At 41.1% G+C, this 19,354-nt stretch overlaps 2 protein-coding genes across 6 annotated transcripts in view; one reads left to right on the forward strand and one right to left on the reverse strand.

Moving 5' to 3' along the window:
• wars2 (tryptophanyl tRNA synthetase 2, mitochondrial) overlaps positions 1 to 1,653 on the reverse strand; it is a 93,451-nt gene extending 91,798 nt beyond the window's left edge. Inside the window, exon 1 of the mRNA XM_082509521.1 lies at positions 1,253 to 1,653. The gene's annotated coding sequence lies outside the window, so the exon portion shown is untranslated. The remainder of the gene's footprint in view (positions 1 to 1,252) is intronic.
• A 7,912-nt stretch (positions 1,654 to 9,565) lies between these two features.
• On the forward strand, positions 9,566 to 19,307 carry hao2 (hydroxyacid oxidase 2 (long chain)). 5 transcript variants are annotated; one of them, XM_082509529.1, is made up of 9 exons: positions 9,566 to 9,645; positions 11,373 to 11,426; positions 13,938 to 14,090; positions 15,289 to 15,440; positions 16,808 to 17,091; positions 17,497 to 17,715; positions 18,036 to 18,194; positions 18,329 to 18,398; positions 18,856 to 19,307. In XM_082509529.1, exons 2-9 carry the CDS (start codon positions 11,380 to 11,382, stop codon positions 18,909 to 18,911), a joined length of 1,140 nt encoding a protein of 379 aa, XP_082365655.1. In that variant the 5' UTR covers positions 9,566 to 9,645; positions 11,373 to 11,379; the 3' UTR covers positions 18,912 to 19,307. The 5 variants fall into 5 exon arrangements, with proteins under 5 accessions (XP_082365655.1, XP_082365654.1, XP_082365653.1 ...); XM_082509528.1 differs by lacking the exon at positions 9,566 to 9,645 and adding an exon at positions 11,138 to 11,271; XM_082509527.1 differs by lacking the exon at positions 9,566 to 9,645 and having other exon boundaries at positions 11,290 to 11,426.
• The last annotated feature ends 47 nt before the right edge of the window (positions 19,308 to 19,354 follow it).

Consider the following 19,354-nt stretch of genomic DNA (forward strand, 5'->3'; position numbering starts at 1 on the left):
ATCGATTGTGGGAGAGAGTATGAGCGTGCAGCATTTAAAGCCTGGAAGTACTGACCTTACTTTAAATTTGATTCCATAAAAAGTGACAAAAACATTAGTGTCCGTTGTGCGTGGGAAGAAAACTTCTTTTTACAGCGAAAAAAAACCCCTAAACTTCCAAGCAAGCACCGAGTGCGCAACGACGTAATGGGAAATTCACAGAGAAACTCGCGGATTCTTCCACTGACCGCCGCAGCACACTTGCACCAGGGTAAACCTCCGCCTACCCTACTCCTGCTTTACAGGTGAAAATAGAGCAACAGGACCGCTAGTCTTTGATTTTATTTATTTTCTGCTGTTTTACTTGCATCTATTTGAAAGAGTGAGTGTAAACACACACACACACACAAAATATGTGCTGGAATGTGCAGAAAATAGGTTTAAATATTAAACAAATTTCTATCAGTCAGTGAATGTTGCATATAATAAAATTTTTGCTTGATGCATAAAGTTAAAAGATTAAAACTAATAAAACAAGTTTTAAAAAGGGACTTTTCCATTTGATTACATTTTGTATGATGGATTATGCAGAAAAAGTAGAATTGGGCTGAAAGATCTATCGCTTTATCACCTATTCAGGTTGTAAATCGTGTTTTTAAAAAGTAACTAAGTAACTAAGTAATTAATTACTTTTGAAAATAAGTAATCAGTAAAGTAACAGGATTACTTTTTTGGGGAAGTAAACAGTAATTAATTACTGATTACTTTTTTCAAGTAACTTGACCAACACTGCACAAGACAGATGCCAATTATCATCGCTGGAGACGACAAACCAGAAGAAACTGTTGGGAAGACAACGTTGGAGAAACGTGAACATTTTCATTGTACTGTATAATCTGGAGATTTTGACAGAAATCTGCAACTATCCTTTGAAGCACCGCTCCTCTCAAAAACAGCCATAAGGATAATTATTAAGCCATATGTAAATAACAATATAACTTTATAACTTAAAGCAGTGGTTCCCAAACTTTTTTTGCTAGGCCCCCCTATGTTTTAGAAGAAAAATGTTCCATTCAGTACCGTAATCTGAAACTTAACGTTAGTAGGTAGCTAATATTCAGAGGTCTGTTTTCCCTCTCGCCCTTAGTTCACGTATAGCATTTTTGTTTCATTTACCTCTTTCATGGTGTGCCATTTTTGAGTGCCAAATAAATTGTTCGTTTGCACTATACCTCCGAGCCTCCGTGTGGTGTCTGCATTTGAGTCCACTTACCTGTGTCTGGCCGCCCGGTCGTGACAGTGAGGCTTCGAACGGCGACAGTCCAGTGGCAGATGAGGTCAGGCAATTATGGGCGTACTCAATCCAGGGGAGTCGCTCACTCCAAGTGGTCTGGTTGTGGGAGACGATGCAACGGAGTGCAGCTTCGAGCCCCTGGTGGGTCCGCTCTGTCTGTCCGTTGCTCTGAGGGTGAAAGCCAGAGGAAAGACTAACCTTGGCGCCAATCTGCGTGCAGAATTCCTTCCAAACCCAGGAGGTGAATTGGGGTCCTCTGTCTGAGACGATATCCTCTGGAATGCCATGAAGTCTGAAGACATGGGTGGTACATAACTGGGCAGTCTCTAAGGCCGTAGGGAGCTTTGGGAGGGCGACGAAGTGAGCTGCCTTAGAAAAACGGTCAACGATAGTTAGAATAGTGGTGTTACCTGAAGACGGTGGGAGCCCCGTAATGAAGTCCAGAGCTATGTGGGACCAGGGCCGCCACGGCGTGGGGAGCGGTTGAAGAAGCCGGAGGGTGGTTGGTTGGAACGCTTGTTCCGGGCACACGTGGCACATGCCATGACGTATTCCCTGGGGTCCTTGTCCAAGGAGGGCCACCAAAAATAACGCCGGAGGAAGGTGATGGTGCGGCGGAAGGTGGTTCTCAGAGCTTCAGGGCCCCACTTGGTCTGCGCAGCTAGGGTACAGAAATCAACAGAAAGGTCAGCCATGCTTCGCCTACCTTGCTTCAGATTGATCAAACAATAGCCGGCAGCCTCTGTACTTGAGCCTTTGTCAAACATAGACTTGAAGCGAGACAGGAAGTCATCGTAAGACATTCCAGGGCAAGCCTGCAGCTGGGCCTGGGCCCAGGCCAGGGCTCAATCCCGCAGTAGCTGGGTGAAGTAAGCAATCTTAACCCTGTCAGTAACAAATACATGAGGTAACAGTTGAAACTGCATGGAACACTGCAACAAAAATCCTGCACATTTCCCCGTCTCCCCAGAAAAAGCCTCAGGTGTTAGCAAAAGTTTATCCAGCAACACCGCGGAAGCTACTGAGGCTACCGCACTAGCAGCCGTAGTAGCTGTAGCTGCTGTAGTGGCAACAGGAGCGTGTGTTACCTGGGGAGGGGCCACGGGAAGTGGGTTGTCAGCCAATGGAATCCGTTGGGCAAAAGCCTGAGTTAGTGATACCACCTCTCCACTGAGCCGTACTAGCATTTGTTCATGTCGGTGCAGAAGCTCCTCCAGAGACAAAGGTGCTGCCGCTGCCGAGGCTGAGTCTGCCGAGTCCATAATGGTGGCTGGATTATTCTGTCAGGCACAGGAGTGACTCAGAAGCAGACCCTCTCAAAAGTTCACAATTTATTGACAAACTGACACCAAGTGCAGATATATACAGGTGAAGGTCACAGGAAGGGGGTCTCCGGGAAACACAGGCATGGGGAGGGAAACACACGGGGCTCCTCTGCCGCTCTAGTGATGACACTGACGAGTGTTACACAATAATCCAGCGATGAAGCATTCTTAGCAGCCGCCTTAAGTAGTGAGCGTGATGATGAGATGATCGTTTGCAGGTGTCAGAGCCAGGGGCTGGAGTCGCAGTAGAGCGCAGAGCGCAGGAGGAGAGAGAGACACAACACAAAGGAAAACACTTGTGGCCATACTGAGTCAGCTGAGAAGGCACAGGGACCATGACAGATTCAATGCAGAGAGGTCTATTAACACATACTGAGTGAGAAAGGTGACTGGAAAGGAAAAACTCAATGCATCATGGGAATCCCCGGCAGCCTACGTCTATTGCAGCATAACTAAGGGAGGATTCAGGGTCACCTGGTCCAGCCCTAACTATATGCTTTAGCAAAAAGGAAAATTTTAAGCCTAATCTTGAAAGTAGAGATAGTGTCTGTCTCCCGAATCCAAACTGGAAGCTGGTTCCACAGAAGAGGGGCCTGAAAACTGAAGGCTCTCCCTCCCATTCTACTTTTAAATACTCTAGGAACAACAAGTAGGCCTGCAGAGCGAGAGCGAAGTGCTCTAATAGGGTGACATGGTACTACAAGGTCATTAAGATAAGATGGGGCCTGATTATTTAAGACCTTGTATGTCAGGAGCAGGATTTTGAATTCAATTCTGGATTTAACAGGAAGCCAATGAAGGGAAGCCAAAACAGGAGAAATATGCTCTCTCTTAGGGCTGAACGATTATGGAAAATAATCTAATTGCGATTTTTTGCCCCAATATTGCGATTGCGATGCGATATGCGATTATTTTTTAAGGTCTTTGTCTTCTGTATTATTAAACAAAGACAAGCAATACATCATATAGTATGGCCAATACTATATTACATTAATTTTAAACTGTTCTTTCCTGGAAGACAGACCTCTGTTATGATGACATGAGGTGATGCATGAATTGATGACTGACATTTTTATTTAACTTCTTCAATCACAACAGTATATTTGAACATACACAATAGTTTATTTTTAGCTTACAAACATCTGAGCATAAAGTGCTGACAAGGAACCCTGGTGTAAACATTAAAATGAAAGTCAGTACAATGTGCAGATTGCAGAAATATACATAAACAAAATCAGTGGCTTTACCACACTCAGTTTTTCGACATCTGTGAACTACTAGACAGTCATTCAATTAAAAAATAATATTAAATAAATAAAACTAATAAATAAAAAATACACACATCTTACTGATCTCTGCAGTCAGTAACATTACACATAAAGTGCAAACATAATAGCAATTGTATAAACACACACACAAACACGCCTTTAAAATTTAAAGGCGTGAAATTGGACGGTCTAGTTCTGATTAGCGTCACCGCTGTCTCGGTGGAGTTTAATAAACTCGGCCGTCTGCTTCTTGCTATCTAAAATATAACCAGACACTGGTGTAAATTCTCGACTGTCTCATACTTCTGTTTAATAAGTTTTCTGTTTGACGTTTAGTCAGCTGTGTGAAAACCAAGGAGGAACCCACCCGGGGGATTAATAAAGTTTTATTTTATCTAATCTAATAACTTTAATCTCAGCCAAACCGATTTACTCACGAACAAACAAAACACTGAAAAAAGCCAAACAAGAACATTTTTAGGTTGTCTAAGTGACTTATATATTACGTTTAACCCGAGCAGCGAAACTCCGCGGTGATCTGAAAATGATGTGCCGGGAGTTGTGCCGTTCTCGGCCGCATCAGTAACCCTCGAGCTCCCGGCTAGCTGTCGAGCTGGTGGGTAGCAGACGCCTCTGAAAACGTCGAAGCACTTTTGCAAATATGGGATATCTTGATAAACCGAGCAGATATTTGATGTTTACACAGCTACTTTCTCGCCTGAAAATATTTTAAAAGTTTATTTTGTGACCCAGAAAGATTAGTATGAGTAATTTTAAAACTTAGTAGCGGCCGCCATTGTTGGAAACTGGAGTTTGGCTGGCTATGAATTCTGGGATATGGTAGTAATTTGGACAGCCTTCGGCGCGTCGCTGTGACGTAATCGGTCTACAAATGCGGCCTCAGGAGGATGCAGCCCATGAATTTGGACATGTCCAGAGTATAATCGCAGCCTTTGCGGTTAGAAAATTGGACTTGATCATGTCGCGATATTATCGCAAATGCGATATATCGTTCAGCCCTACTCTCTCTTTCTAGTCCCTGTCAGCACTCTTGCTGCAGCATTTTGGATTAGCTGAAGGCTTTTCAGTGAGTTTTTTGGACATCCTGATAATAATGAATTACAGTAGTCCAGCCTGGAAGTAATAAATGCATGAACTAGTTTTTCAGCGTCACTCTGAGACAGGATATTTCTAATTTTAGAGATGTTGCGCAAATGGAAGAAAGCAGTCTTACATATTTGTTTAATATGTGCATTGAAGGACATGTCTTGGTCAAAAATGACTCCAAGGTTCCTCACAGCGTTACTGGAGGCCAAGGTAATGCCATCCAGAGTAAGAATCTGGTTAGATACCATATTTATAGGCTTTTCAGGGCCGAGTACAATAACCTCAGTTTTATCTGAATTAAGAAGCAGAAAGTTAGCGGCCATCCAGGTCTTTATGTCTTTAAGACGTTCCTGCAGTTTAACTAATTGGTGTGTGTTATCTGGCTTCATGGATAGACAGAGCTGGGTGTCATCTGCATAGCAGTGAAAATTTATGCTTCTAATGATACTGCCTAGGGGAAGCATGTATAGTGTAAACAGAATTGGTCCTAGCACTGAACCCTGTGGAACTCCATAATTAACCTCAGTGTGTGAAGAGGACTCTCCATTTACATGCACAAATTGGAGTCTATTAGATAGATATGATACAAACCACTGCAGTGCAGTACCTGTAATACCTACAGCATGTTCTAATCGCTCTAATAGGATATTATGGTCAACAGTATCGAACGCTGCACTGAGGTCTAGCAGGACAAGCACAGAGATGAGTCCACTGTCAGAGGCCATAAGAAGATCATTTGTAACCTTCACTAAAGCTGTTTCTGTGCTGTGATGAGCTCTGAAACCTGACTGAAACTCTTCAAATAAACCATTCCTCTGCAGATGATCTGTTAGCTGTTTGACAACTACTCTTTCAAGGATTTTTGATATGAAAGGAAGGTTGGAGATTGAGGATCCTTATTAACTGATATGTGGTATGATAGGTTATTAGATAAAATGCCTTATCATGCTTCAGTATGATAAGTATAAGTATGATAGTATGACTCAATGTACGACGTCAAGAAACGTGGTCTTGGTCATGCAGTTTACCTAAAACTTAATGAGAAGCTTTTATTGACAAATATTAAATTAGTCCTTTTGTAACACTGAAAATTATATGTGGAATTTCAAAATGCACATCAGTTGCTCTGCCTGTTTAAACCCAACAATCCCACAAGGACAAATCAGACATGTGGATTATCATCTTCTGGCATTACTAACTTTTGCAGACAGTAAGTAGTACTACATTTATACTTATACGACAAATATATATGTCAAATACTTCAAATTCGGGAGTTATTAATACATGAAAAATTAAACTGACTTTAGGACAAGGAACAACATGCTCATCATACTCACTGGTCAAGCACTAGACCACACCTGTCCTTGTAACCTATAACTTTGCATTCAATTTATTCTTACAGCTGAAGGTTCATGTCTGCTGTGACTCTAACACAAACTCTGTCTAAAGACACACAGACATACACATAAATACATGCCAAATCAGGTTTGCGGTAGATCCCGTTATAGTGTCTCCAGGATCACATTTTACCATAAACACATGAGGAGCAAGCAGTAACGGCAACTGTGTTATGGATGGTAACAACCAAAGTCAACAACTGGTTTCTGACTGTGGTTAAACAGGAACAACTTGTCAAGAAATTAACATTAAATAAAAGTCGCAAAAACAAAAGTTAAAACTCTCCTGTCATCACGTTTTCCTCATGCTTAGATTCAAAAACCAGTTAACTTCCAGTTTTAATGTCATGTCAAACTAACCCTCTCCTGAAGACAGACTCAAACTCTGACTTGTGCATTAAGCATGCATTTAAATTTCAAGACGTCATATTTCCTTATAAATAATGTCAAACATTAGCATGTGACATTTACCACAAAAAGTAAAACTTAAAGACACTACAAAAAGAACTGGGTAAGAAAAATGATGTTTATTAGCAGCATGGCAAACCTAAGTGGATGTTAATGCTTTAGCTAAAACCCACAGAAGAATTCATGGTCATCTCATTCGACTTTTTATAACTTAAAGCCCGCTTGAATGAGTCTTTCAAACAAATCAAGCCATGTGCTTCTCTCCTTTAAGGGAAAAACTGAGCACCCAAGTTTAACACAAAACACTACTGCCCCTTGATAAAAAAGTGAACAAATCTGCTGCCAGTGTGTATGGATTAAATCATAAGTCTGAAATGGCATGACTGCACACTGTGAGTTATACTCAGATCTGTCCCAGACATCAAATGCTCTGGACATCCGTCACTCAGCCGCTACATGACATTTATAGCCGCTGATGTGTTCGCTACTTTGCCTTTACTTTGATACTCAAACCAATACTTTCCACTGAAACAAAGAGACACAAAAGTTATCCCAAAAAATACAGAAAAGGGACAAATTTTATAAGTGGTCTTGATTGTCTCCCTAGCTAGCATGTGTGTCAGATCTTAAAACCATGATGCACAGTTTTGCTGCAGAGACAAATGAAGGGCTGCATGGATTTGCAGGCCTATTTGTGGACTCTGTTTTATTTAGTCTGATAATAAACCTGAGAGAGACAGAGGTGGAGGAACTCGGAGCCTCGCCAGGGCATGATAACACCTTGGCAATTCAACACACATGTGCCGCAGCATGCTGGGCCACAGCCTTGGGGCAGAGCCTCAGCCAGCATGTGGAAGAGGTTTTCCACTCAGCTGAACGTCCAGTACCTCCAATACGAAGGCCCTGGAGCCAGACCTAACTCTGTGGTATTAAGCATCGAAGCCAGCTGTGGATTAACACAATTTGCACCTCCTCTCGGTGCACAGCCACACCTCCCCGTGCAGGTCCTACTCGTCAGATTTAGCCCTTGGGTTTACCTTCATGGTCTTTATGTTAAAGCTAAAATGAAATTTTAAAAAGAGAACATTTCAGGGACATGCCATACACAGAAAGACAGGCTTCTCTCAGGAAGCCAGGTCTTGTTACTGAAGATATTGTATTTACAAAGAGCAAATTCAATTCAAACGCTGAAGCGTAATTGGAGCGAGAGAATCTAATTTAGCATCGCTGCACCCCACTGCTGTTTTAAAATGCTTCAACAACTTTTTGAGGCATTTTGTTACATCCAGAATGAGCTGAGACACTGTGGCATTCATACCATTTTCTCTCATATCTTTCCATCAAGCCATCACTCACTGGTGGGGACCTAAAAATAACAAGCTTATTATGTCAAAGGTTGGGACATCTGTGTTTTATATACAGAGATTCTTAAAACACCTGTCATAGTGTCCCCACTCCACTCAACAGTTTGACATTTCCAGGAAGAGTCTCTTATCTCACAATGCTTTTTTTTCTTAAATTCGATGAGATTTGGATCAAATCTATTACTGTACACTCGTGTTTAATAATCCAACTAGCTATTACAAAGCTATTCTCCTTTCTTGTGCAATGAAGATTCAATATGGAAGGGTCATTCGTTTTACTTTGCTTAAGAGCTTTTCAGAGGCGCACACACACACACACACACACACACACACACACACACACACACACACACAGTCACATAATTGTTGACTCTCACAAAATATTCAAAACACAAGAAGGAATGGTTTTCAAGAGGAGAAAATAAGCAAGAAAGGGGAAACTGGAGGAATAGAAGGAAAGAGGAAATGCTTTAAAGAGTGAAGCATAAAGAAAGGCAAAAGAAAAGGAAGGAGTGTTTATCGGGAGGAAAAACGAAAGGAAGGAGATATGAAGATAGGAAGGAGGGTTAAAGAGCACATGTGAGAGAGAAAAGTAGGAAAGTTGGGAGGGCATCAAGGAGGATGAAATAAGCTTCAAATAAAAATTAAAAATAATAAGGGAGGGATGTCTGAGAATAGTCGTGCCTTTGCTGAGGAGACAGGATGGCTACATGGCATAGACCATAGGTGTCAAACTCTGGCCCGCGGGCCAAATTAACAACGTTTTGTTGTTTAGTATTAAGCTTTGCTTGTTCCATATTCAGTTTTCCAGCAAAACTTATTTGAGTCCATAAGAAAAGATTCATTCTTATATCTGGAGGAAGATTTTTTTTCAATGAATATTAATGTTAGCCCGTGACTTTGTTCCAGTTTTGAATTTTGGCCCACTGTGTATTTGAGTTTGACACCCCTGGCATAGACAGTTAAGGGGATTTTCATGCAGCAGTGATTCTGGGGATTTTTCAAAGATAGAAGGAAGCTTTCATACAAGTATAAAGAGATTCTGTCTCATTGTACAACCAGTCATATTCTTCTGATGTGCCCACAGCCTCCCCGTGTTTCTGTGTTAATGAACTGTTAAACTTGAAAACTTGCTGAGACTTATTTGCCACAGTTTAAATAAAAAAACAAGAACAGGAGGTGTTTGTTGCTCCAAGTGTTCTAAGTATTTCTGCATGTCAAACACTAATCGATATTGTGAGTTTGGTATATTTATGAGTGATGGATCAATAGAATTGACCTGACCAAGCTTTTGGTGGTTTTTGGCACAAAGAAAGACCAGCAAAAAGAGTGCTGACAAGTGGCTTAGCTGTTGTTGACCCACTGTGGGCGGAGCCTCACACTGTGAGAGAGCTTGTGGTGGGGGAGGTAGGATTCGGGGGCTGCACTGCCCTTTGACACGACCTTGCCACATGAGAAGGGAACCAACACCTACTGTAGGCCTGCCAAAGAGCACAGGTTAAGGTAAGACACTGAATTATCCACTTCAGCAACTATCTACTTACACTGCCTTCCCGTTATTGGATTCATCTAAATGTAGGATCTCAGGATTTAGCCGCCAAATAAATTAAAAACAGCAAAGTGTCAGTTTCTGTTGACTTCTTGGTGAGCAGCATTACTTAAGCCAGTGTACCATACACCAACCTACTGTATAACAGTAGCTCATTAAACCTTCAAATTGCTTTGTATCTTACATTGAAAACCAAACACCAGGTATTCTAGAAATCTACTTGGACAATGTGCTCACAGCTGCCATTCAATGGAGCTAAATAACTGACACCTTTCACAGTCTACACAGGACAGAGGCTCACATTCATCACACACATTCAGCCACACTTAAAAAACTGAACCTAAAAATAAACATAATATCTCAGTCCTGCCGAGCTGTAAAATAAACAGTGCAGTAAAAGCAGGTTATTTTTGTGTTTTACACATTTTTAGTAAACATTTTTTTTAAAAAAGGAGATAAGAAAAATCTAACTGAGCAAATTATCCCATTTGTATTCAAGTATTTTTATTAAAAGGTTTAAATAATACATAAAAACTGGGATATTAATACATTCACGTTTAACAGACCTCTGAGCGCAGGGTTGAACAAGGTTTATTCCGTGTTGTGCTGTAGTCTTAGATGTATAGTGTTCACGGATGACAGACATTAAATACAAGCTCTTTATCTGGTTTGCAGATGTTGACTGGAGCTTTAAGAAAGGACCTTCATTCAGTATTAGACTGCCCTCAAGTGTTCATAGCTGAAAGCTATTCTGAAAGGTTTTCTGTTCTAAAAGGTTTTTGTAGGTTACTATTAAATAATACTTAACACAGTGGATTAACTAAAAACAAATGCCGCCTTATCTCTGGATATGATTTAAATTCACAAACTTTGTCTTCACTTTGGTGAAAAATCTAAAACAACCAATTCTTTAAAAAATAGTAGGCACAGCTTTTATATCTCAAATGCTAGTAGACGTAAGTATAGCAGCATAGTTACTATATAGCAGACACAGCAATAATACTTTTTAATGCACCTTTTTTCTGACAGCGGATGTCAGAAAGTGTTATTTCCCAACAGACATTGGAAATAACAGTTAAATTAACTGTTTAGGTGAACTCCTTAACTAGTACACATCAATTGTTTTAATTGATATAAAAAGAAAAAGAAATGGTGTACAAAATAACAGAACTACTAACAGTATTAATTTCTGCAGTGTTGTTATTTTATATGTATGGATTTGAAGTGCTAGTAGTATTTAGTATTTAGCATTTATTTATTTATTGTCATTGTCAAGAACAATGAAATTGCGTTTGGGGCTTCCATACAACCCAAAAAAAAAGAAGAAAATAATAAATACCCCTTAAAACCCAAGTGTACATATTTAACCCAGTACATGAGCAGAAGTCAGAAAAAGTATCAGTACTATTAGCTGTAATCGTAGCAGTATTATGTGTAGGAAAGAGCTGCAATGTCCGTTTGTCTGGTGGTTGTAGTTGTAATACTTGTAATACTACTAAAATGTAGCAAATGTAGCAAAAGAAGCAGTATTAAAAGCACTGGCATAGTACGAGTGTTAGTGCTGTGGAACTAAAAGCAATGTGGGTCACATAATTGGCAGTAACGGTAGCAGTAGTAGTTGTAGTAACAGTATTGCCAATAATCATGTTGTGCTCACATTTTGGTTGTGGTCTGTTTACAGGTTATGAATGTGTCAGGAAAGAAGCTCTGCTAAAAGAATGAACAATTGTAATCGGTGAGTAATTGATACAAATTTAACATCCGTTTTATGCTTTCTGTCTCCCGATTCATTGACTGCACTGCCAGAAAGTTTTTGTCAAGTTAGCAGGGATTGTAAACACATTAGTTTTCTGCACAAGTCGGCCATCCAGCAAACAGCCTCTGGATTCCAGCTTTGTTCAAGCTTTGGATAGTTAAATGGTCTTAAATGTCATCAAAGCTTTCTTAGCAGTTTTACAACTCCATGGTGTTTTCATAAAACGTAACATAAGAAAACCGTTTTAACATTGATTAAATTTTTATGGTCACGTTAATAAGTTAATAAAGACAGAGCATGCAGGTTTTCTATATCTAAAATTTAGATACAGTGTTAATTACTGTCATGGATAAAAGAGCTAATGAGTTCATTTTCAAAACATTTTGTTGCTTTTCTTATAACAGTTTATCAGCTAGCTTGTCGTCCTGTTTCGTCAGACCTTTTTTTTCGTTGCTGTCACTTTAAACAGAGAAATTCTTTCTATTTTATACATTTATTAAGATAAAAACATATTTCGTAGCGTGAGTTGAGAATGACATTTGTTTATTTATTTACTTAATTAACTTTTACTTACACTTAAGTTCATTAGTAACGCATCTCCAGCTGGAACGAACCAAAAACAAATAGTGTGTGGGGGGGTTCTGTTTGTACAAGACAGACTTCAAGACAAATATAAACATACAGAGAAGTGTCTTTGGTTTTTAATTTGTACTTTAGACCCAATTAAAACAGTCAAACACACTTTAATTATTAAAAAAATATTTTAAAGTATCTAAAAATGTTTTTTACGGGAGCCTAAAATTCAATAGGCACGGCCAAAGATTTTGAGATGAGTCACAGGTTGGTTCGGGTTTAACGCTAAGAGCTAACAACGTCATTCAGCACTTCTTTCTCAACTGTCCCACCTGCTAACGTGCTTGTATCAGCACACCGAGAAAGGGGAAACGGGCACCTGTACCTGGTAGGCCCATGTTCATGTCACAATTACAGCTTAGCCTTCATATTGGCTAAATGTAAGCCTGTAGCGTGAAGACTCAAAGGGTCTATGCTGTGGTCATAAATGGACAGACGTGGTTATTAACAGATAGGCCGAGGCATTTAATCAATGCTCAATTGGTACTAAGGTGCCCAAAGTGTTCTAAGAAAATATTCCAAGATGAATCCATGTATTCACAGCTGCTCTTCTAGATATCTTAGTTGTAATGGGTAGTTATTTGAGTTAGAATTGTATTCCTGTCAGGACAAAAGATTCTGGTTATTCACCTCTGACCTCTGGTATCAACAAGGCATTTTCTTCCAGAGAACTGCTGCTTGCAGGATTTTTTTAAATTTTTTTTTAGCCCTGTAAAAATAAGAGATGGTGGTGCTGGAAAGTCCCAGTAGATCAGCAGTCTCTGAAATACTCACACCAACCCATGTAGCACTAACAAGCCTGCCATGTTTAAAATCACCTTTCTTCTCCATTCTGACGCTCAGGTTGAGCAGGTCATCTCATGTCTACATGTCTAAACGGGTTGCTGCTTTGTGATTGACTGATTAAAGACATTTTCATCAACAAGCAGATGGACAGGCGCACCTAAACTTTTTTTCAGCATAAGTATGTTGAGCATACCCTCATAATTTTATGCTGACTGTTAAGAACATGTAACAAAACAGGAGCTCCCACCTGACAAAAGCCCCTGTTGTATATATGTTAGCATGTAGGATCCTGGGTAAACAGTGAGTAAATATGTATGCCCATATGCTGTATGTTCCATCTGGACCACACGACACTGTCAGATGCCTCTCGTCCTCACTATAGTCGCAGTCATCATCAGCACATTTCCAGCTTGTGTAAACACAATAAGGCCAGGGGTCACCTGCTGGTCGCTTACACTGTCAGCGGCTCTCACAATGCCGCAATGAAAGTTTGATTTTGATTGAGACAAAAGCAAAGGTAGGAAAACAAGAACTTGGATGCAAAGTAGAGGAAAAAGGAAAACTAAACCAGTTTATGTTTCTTACTCAGATGTGCGGAACTTTAACTGGCGGGTCATCGATTGCACTGCATTCACTGATAGGAGGGGCATTTCAGTTTGAGCAGCGATGTCGCAATAGTTAGTGCTTCACAGAGGCTGTGTCCTTTTAGAGTAGGGGAATTTTGTTGTTGGAATATCAGTAGCTTGTGGTAAGTCTTGAAGCTGTAACTTTACACATGCAGAGTGACTGGGGCTGTTTATCTCGCATGCAATGCAGAAAATTCTGTTTAGCCGGTTGAGTGAACAGATAAGATTAAGCTGTGATGAAGTCAGCAGTGCTTGGCATTGACCAGCAGTAGAACACTAGAAATCTTTATTTTCAGTCAGTCACTGGCTATATAGCATGTTGAAATGCTTTCATTTAAAATGATATGCACAGATCTAAGAGTACACATATCAATGCTTGATTGTATTTTCTGCTGCTTTGTTGCCAAGATTACACTGAAATCTGAAAAATTCTGCTCCTACACAGAGAGGGAGTTTGTTGTGGAGGGATGCAGATGGTATGCCTGACAGACTTTGAGGAGTATGCTAAGGAGCATCTCTCAAAGGCCACCTGGGATTATTATGCAGCTGGAGCAGATGAATGCTGCACCAGGGACGACAATCTGCTGGCTTACAAAAGGTACAGTGAGCAAAATAAAGTTGATCCAGACATTCAAGGTTATTGCACAAGCATAATGCACGTGTTTCCATGGTGATTTTTTTTTTACAATGTTTGTCAGACCGTCTATCTAAAGGCAGCACAAAGGAGAAACATTTTTTGACCTTCATTGTGACCACAGACATGCAGGCAGCACTGCAGTGGTGCAGCTTCAACACACTAAAGAAATAATCTCTACATTATGAATAGAATAGGAGCAAACACAACTGAAAAACATTTTCAGTACCGAGCCAAAGATCATGTGAGTGCACGGCCTGTTTCTGTGGACTTTGGATGGCTGTAACTGATTTCTGTAGTACAGTTTTTGTTGCTGTGATACCAAATAATCAGTAACAGGCTGTTTGGGTTTTACTCAGTGTTGACGCTGCACCGTTCCTCCAACTTCCTGTGGTGAACAGTTTGGAAAGTTGCACTACTGCTGGGATAAAGAATTTTGGGGAGGATGTTTTCTCCCGTGTCTCCTTCTGCATTCCTCTCAGCTTTTCTAATGTCTCCATGAAGACTGATAAAGTGCCTATTTTGTAAAGTCACAGTGTATGTTTTTGCCACGAGTCTGTTACCATTTTGCAGATAACTTTTGTCCCTTTGAGAAATGATCACATTGGATTGTTTCCTTAATATATCACCAGTAATAGCTTTGGGGAAAACAGAATCCCCAAGTCCTCTTCACATTCAGAGGAATATAACTTCATTAGGAAAGTGTCTGTGTAGGTTCTCAGTCATCCAGGTCGTAATCATCCAAGGAGCTTGGAAAGAAAAGCAGCTAAGCTAGACTCGTCACATGAGCCAAGGCGTAAAAAAGGGTTTGTGTCATTTTTCACTCCTTTCCTCATGTAATGAGGCACATGATCAGTAGTGGGTCAGCAGCCGTCTTAGGGACAACTCCCACTAGAGCTTTAAATACCTGGGACCGTCCACCATTTGGTCTTAGAACTGAAGAAGCTTCTCGGATGAGCGTTTAAACGTCTTCAGGAAACTTAAAGAAGTCCAGTTGCTTCCTTACTGATGTGTTATCATGACAGGGTTTTGACCCTGAGACACATTGTTTTTAAAGTGAAGCTTCTGCTGAATGAGTATACACAATACAGTAAAATATACAAAGATTTTCTCGTACCATGTGATCTTATTAGTTACATGTTCGACTGTGCTTCACGCTCAGGATCCGTCTGAGGCCTCGTATCCTGCGGGACGTGTCAGTGAGCGACACACGGACCACTGTGCAGGGGACAGAAATCAGCTTTCCTGTCGGTATCGCACCTACTGCCTTTCACTGCCTGGCCTGGCATGAAGGAGAGGTAGCCACAGCTCGGGGTAAGGACTTTTGTGTCAAGATTATGTGGGTCGGTGAATGGTTTTCATATCTATATGAATCAGTCTTTCTGTTTGTCTGTGTGCTTTTTTTACTCACTAGATTATTTTAAAGTATAAGAGTGTTTCACACAGAGTTAAATCCTTGCTAATTAGTGCTTAGTAGCAGCTAATAAAATGGTAGAATTTAATTGACTGAAGCTGGCGTGAGCCTTGGGACAAGCCGTTTTTTGTCAGAGAATTTCATTGGCAGCTTAACTGTTTAAATGGATTGGATTTATATAACGCTTTTCAAGGCACCCAAAGCGCTTTACAATGCCACTATTCATTCACTCTCACATTCATACACTGGTGGAGGCAAGCTACAGTTGTAGCCACAGCTGCCCTGGGGCAGACTGACAGAAGCGAGGCTGCCATATCGCACCATTGGCCCCTCTGGCCAACACCAGTAGGCGGTAGGGTAAAGTGTCTTGCCCAAGGACACAACGACCAGGACAGAGAGCCCGGGGATCGAACCGGCGACCTTCCGGTTACAGATACGCTTCCCAACCCCCTGAGCCACGGTCGCCCGTGTTTTTAAGGGTGTTTTTACACCTGTAGTTTGTTTCCTGTGGTCTGAATCAGTTTCAATTTGTAAATTTGTAGCTTTTTCCCATGGTTAGATTGTTACACAGAGAAAAATTGAAGTGAACTCCAAGCGAACTAAAAAGCATCATTATACACAAAGTGAGAACATTCACTGAGCTTATAGGCCAAATGTGTCTGGGGCAAGAGCAACAAAAGTGAATGCAAGAGAAAAAGTGCCATGTTATGGACTTTTGGAGACTGTGGAGAAATTACATTAATTTCACTGTTAGCTGGCATCTATGGTACCCTGATACATTCCAGCATGCAAAGCATACATGGCTAGTGAAAGGTGTTTAGCTCAAACTTGTAATGTACTTCTGGTAGTTGGATCAGAGTTGAACTTTGGTTGGCACTCGTTCACACCGTAAACTAATCACTCTGGAGTTCGTTTGGAGCCCGACTGAGACAAACTCCTCGAAAAGCTCTTGGTGTGGTTGTTGGAGTTGTTTTGGTCCACACCTGAGTATGATTACCGTGTTGACACCTGCACAAGGGAAACACACTAAGGGGGAAAATGAACCAGTGTTTGAATTAAACACACTAAACACTGAAAACACTCTAGGAGGCTTCAAGCCTAATATTTCATAACCCTAAGCCTTGAGATGTGTGTTATTGAGAATCTCACCCACATCTGCTGTGGACACCAAAAACACTTTTTACATGAGGCTGTAAGTATGCTTTTGCTGTAAAGTTGGACATTTAAATGCGGGAGTCATAGTAACACCCCAGCCTTCATCTCACAGCCACCGAGGCGCTCAACACCTGCTACATCACCAGCACATATTCCACATGTTCAGTGGAGGAGATCGTGGCGGCAGCACCCAACGGTTACCGCTGGTTCCAGCTGTATGTGTACCGAGACAGGAAGCTGTCGGAACAAATGGTGCACCGCGTAGAGGCGCTCGGGTACAAGGCGTTGGTCCTCACTGTCGACGTCCCCTATACTGGAAAGCGCCGCAATGACATTCGCAACCAGTTCAAACTTCCACCACATCTCAAAGTAAAGAACTTTGATGGAGTATTTCAGGTAACAGCCAACAGTTTTCTCTATATTCATTGTGCTCCAAAACATGCAAGTACTTTTCTAAGAACACAAAATGAGCTAAGACAAAGACTACTCATATTCAACTGTGTTTTTGATGTTGATTTTATACCGTCATAAATGGCACAGATGCAATCGTTGCCCCTTGGCAGTAATTTCAATGCTAATTTCTAAGAATCTATTACCTTACAGTCTGGAGTACAGTATTTGTCCATCAGGAAGGTGGACTTCAACTTAAATGTACAAGATATCCAAACTCTAATGTTACTTAAATGCACCAGCAGTGTCAGAGTTGTCCCATTATTGCATTTTCAGTAAAAACAGCACATTTATAAACCAAAGTGAACACTTAAGAAGAGTTGTACAATCACAAACATGCACTGTAAGCAGGAGACAGCAGGCCCAGAGGAGTATGGGATACCAGCGAACACCCTGGACCCCTCAATCAGCTGGAAGGACGTCTACTGGCTACAGTCCATCACACGCCTACCTATCATTATCAAGGGTATCCTGACCAAGGAGGATGCTGAGCTGGCCGTGGAACATGGTGTTCAGGGCATCATCGTGTCAAACCACGGGGGGAGACAGCTGGACGGAGGCCCAGCCTCGGTACTCGCTGACCACATTCATTGCTACATTCTTTTATTCAAGATCATATTCATAAAATGTACGATAGATAACCAGTGAAAGTCTGGGATTATTAGTCTTTTTGTTTACCTCTTCACAAAACAGATTTTCAGTCTATTTCACAGCATTTTTCAAATTATGTTACCGCTTCACAGCAGTAAAATTTCATAGCAATAACCCGAGCTGCAGAAAGTACGGGGTTTCTTTTTGTTTGTTCACTCATTGACCTATAGTAGCTTACTCAGATACATATCTGAGTGTTCAATGGTGCAGTAAGGTTATCTCTGTCTCTGTTATAACAGATTGATGCGCTGCCAGAGATTGTGGACACTGTACAAGGCAGAATTGAGGTCTATGTTGACGGAGGAATCAGAACAGGAAGTGATGTACTGAAAGCGCTGGCCTTGGGAGCCAAGTGTGTTTTCATTGGCCGTCCAGCAGTGTGGGGCCTCGCATACAAGGTACGATTATGACAGCACATTGAGGTGTTTGTTTTCATTGATTGTAGTAATTATTTAGTTAACACCAAGTACGCATTTGAGATTACAGAATTCAATTTGCTTTTAATTTAAATATGCCCTGTGTGATCTTTTAGGGAGAAGAAGGAGTGAGGGACGTACTGCAAATCCTAAACGATGAGTTCCGTCTGTCTATGGCTCTATCAGGTGAGTCTGATGCAAACTTGAAGGACATGGCTGTAATCATGCTAATATATAAACAGGCTTTAGGGAACATTTCAGCATTATTTTTATTACTGTTTTATCGATCGTGGCTCAAGAGTGTGGAGTTCGCCTTGTAATTGGAAGGTTGCCGGTTCGAGCCCCGGCTCGGACAGTCTCGGTCGTTGCGTCCTTGGGCAAGACGCTTCACCTACCGCCTACTGGTGTTGGCCAGAAGGGCCGATGGCGCAATATGGCAGCCTCGCTTCTGTCAGTCTGCCCCAGGGCAGCTGTGGCTACAACTGTAGCTGCCTCCACCAGTGTGTGAATGTGTGTGTGAATGGGTGGATGACTGGGTGTGTAAAGCGCTTTGGGGTCCCTAGGGGGGACTAGTAAAGGCGCTATACAAATACAGTCATCCACCCATACATTTACCATTTACCATATATGTTTATTGATCCAGGTTGCAGGAATGTAGCTGAAATCAACAGGAACCTCATTCAGTTTTCCAAGCTGTGACCGCCAGCAGAGGGCAGCACTGAGGACAATTATCCCACTAAACCAGACTGAGACTTAAACAAAGAGCCTGAGAATTCATTATAACAAAAAAATAAACAGAAACAAGTTTACCTCACGCAGTACATGAAAACAACCATCATCAGGAATAAATTGTGGGACTTCTGATATATATTCATGCCAGACTACATGAGTGAGTGAGTGTTTTAGAAAGCTGGGAGTCAGTTCAAGGTTTATCAAGCTGTTTTAGATCGTGAAGGGAGGAAAGGATGGAGGCACTTGCCATGAAAGCTTTTTTTTTCTATTCTGCTGTAACGAATCAACATGAGTGCACTCTGTACACTGTGGTTTGAAATGCTGCCATTTCTTATGGCTGAATAAACTCTAGCATGTGGCAAATATCTGTTGCTCTTTCCTGGATTTATTAATTTCATGTGATAACTGAA

Source organism: Aulonocara stuartgranti, assembly GCF_965226115.1.
Source record: "Aulonocara stuartgranti genome assembly, chromosome: 16".
Lineage (NCBI taxonomy): Eukaryota > Metazoa > Chordata > Actinopteri > Cichliformes > Cichlidae > Aulonocara > Aulonocara stuartgranti.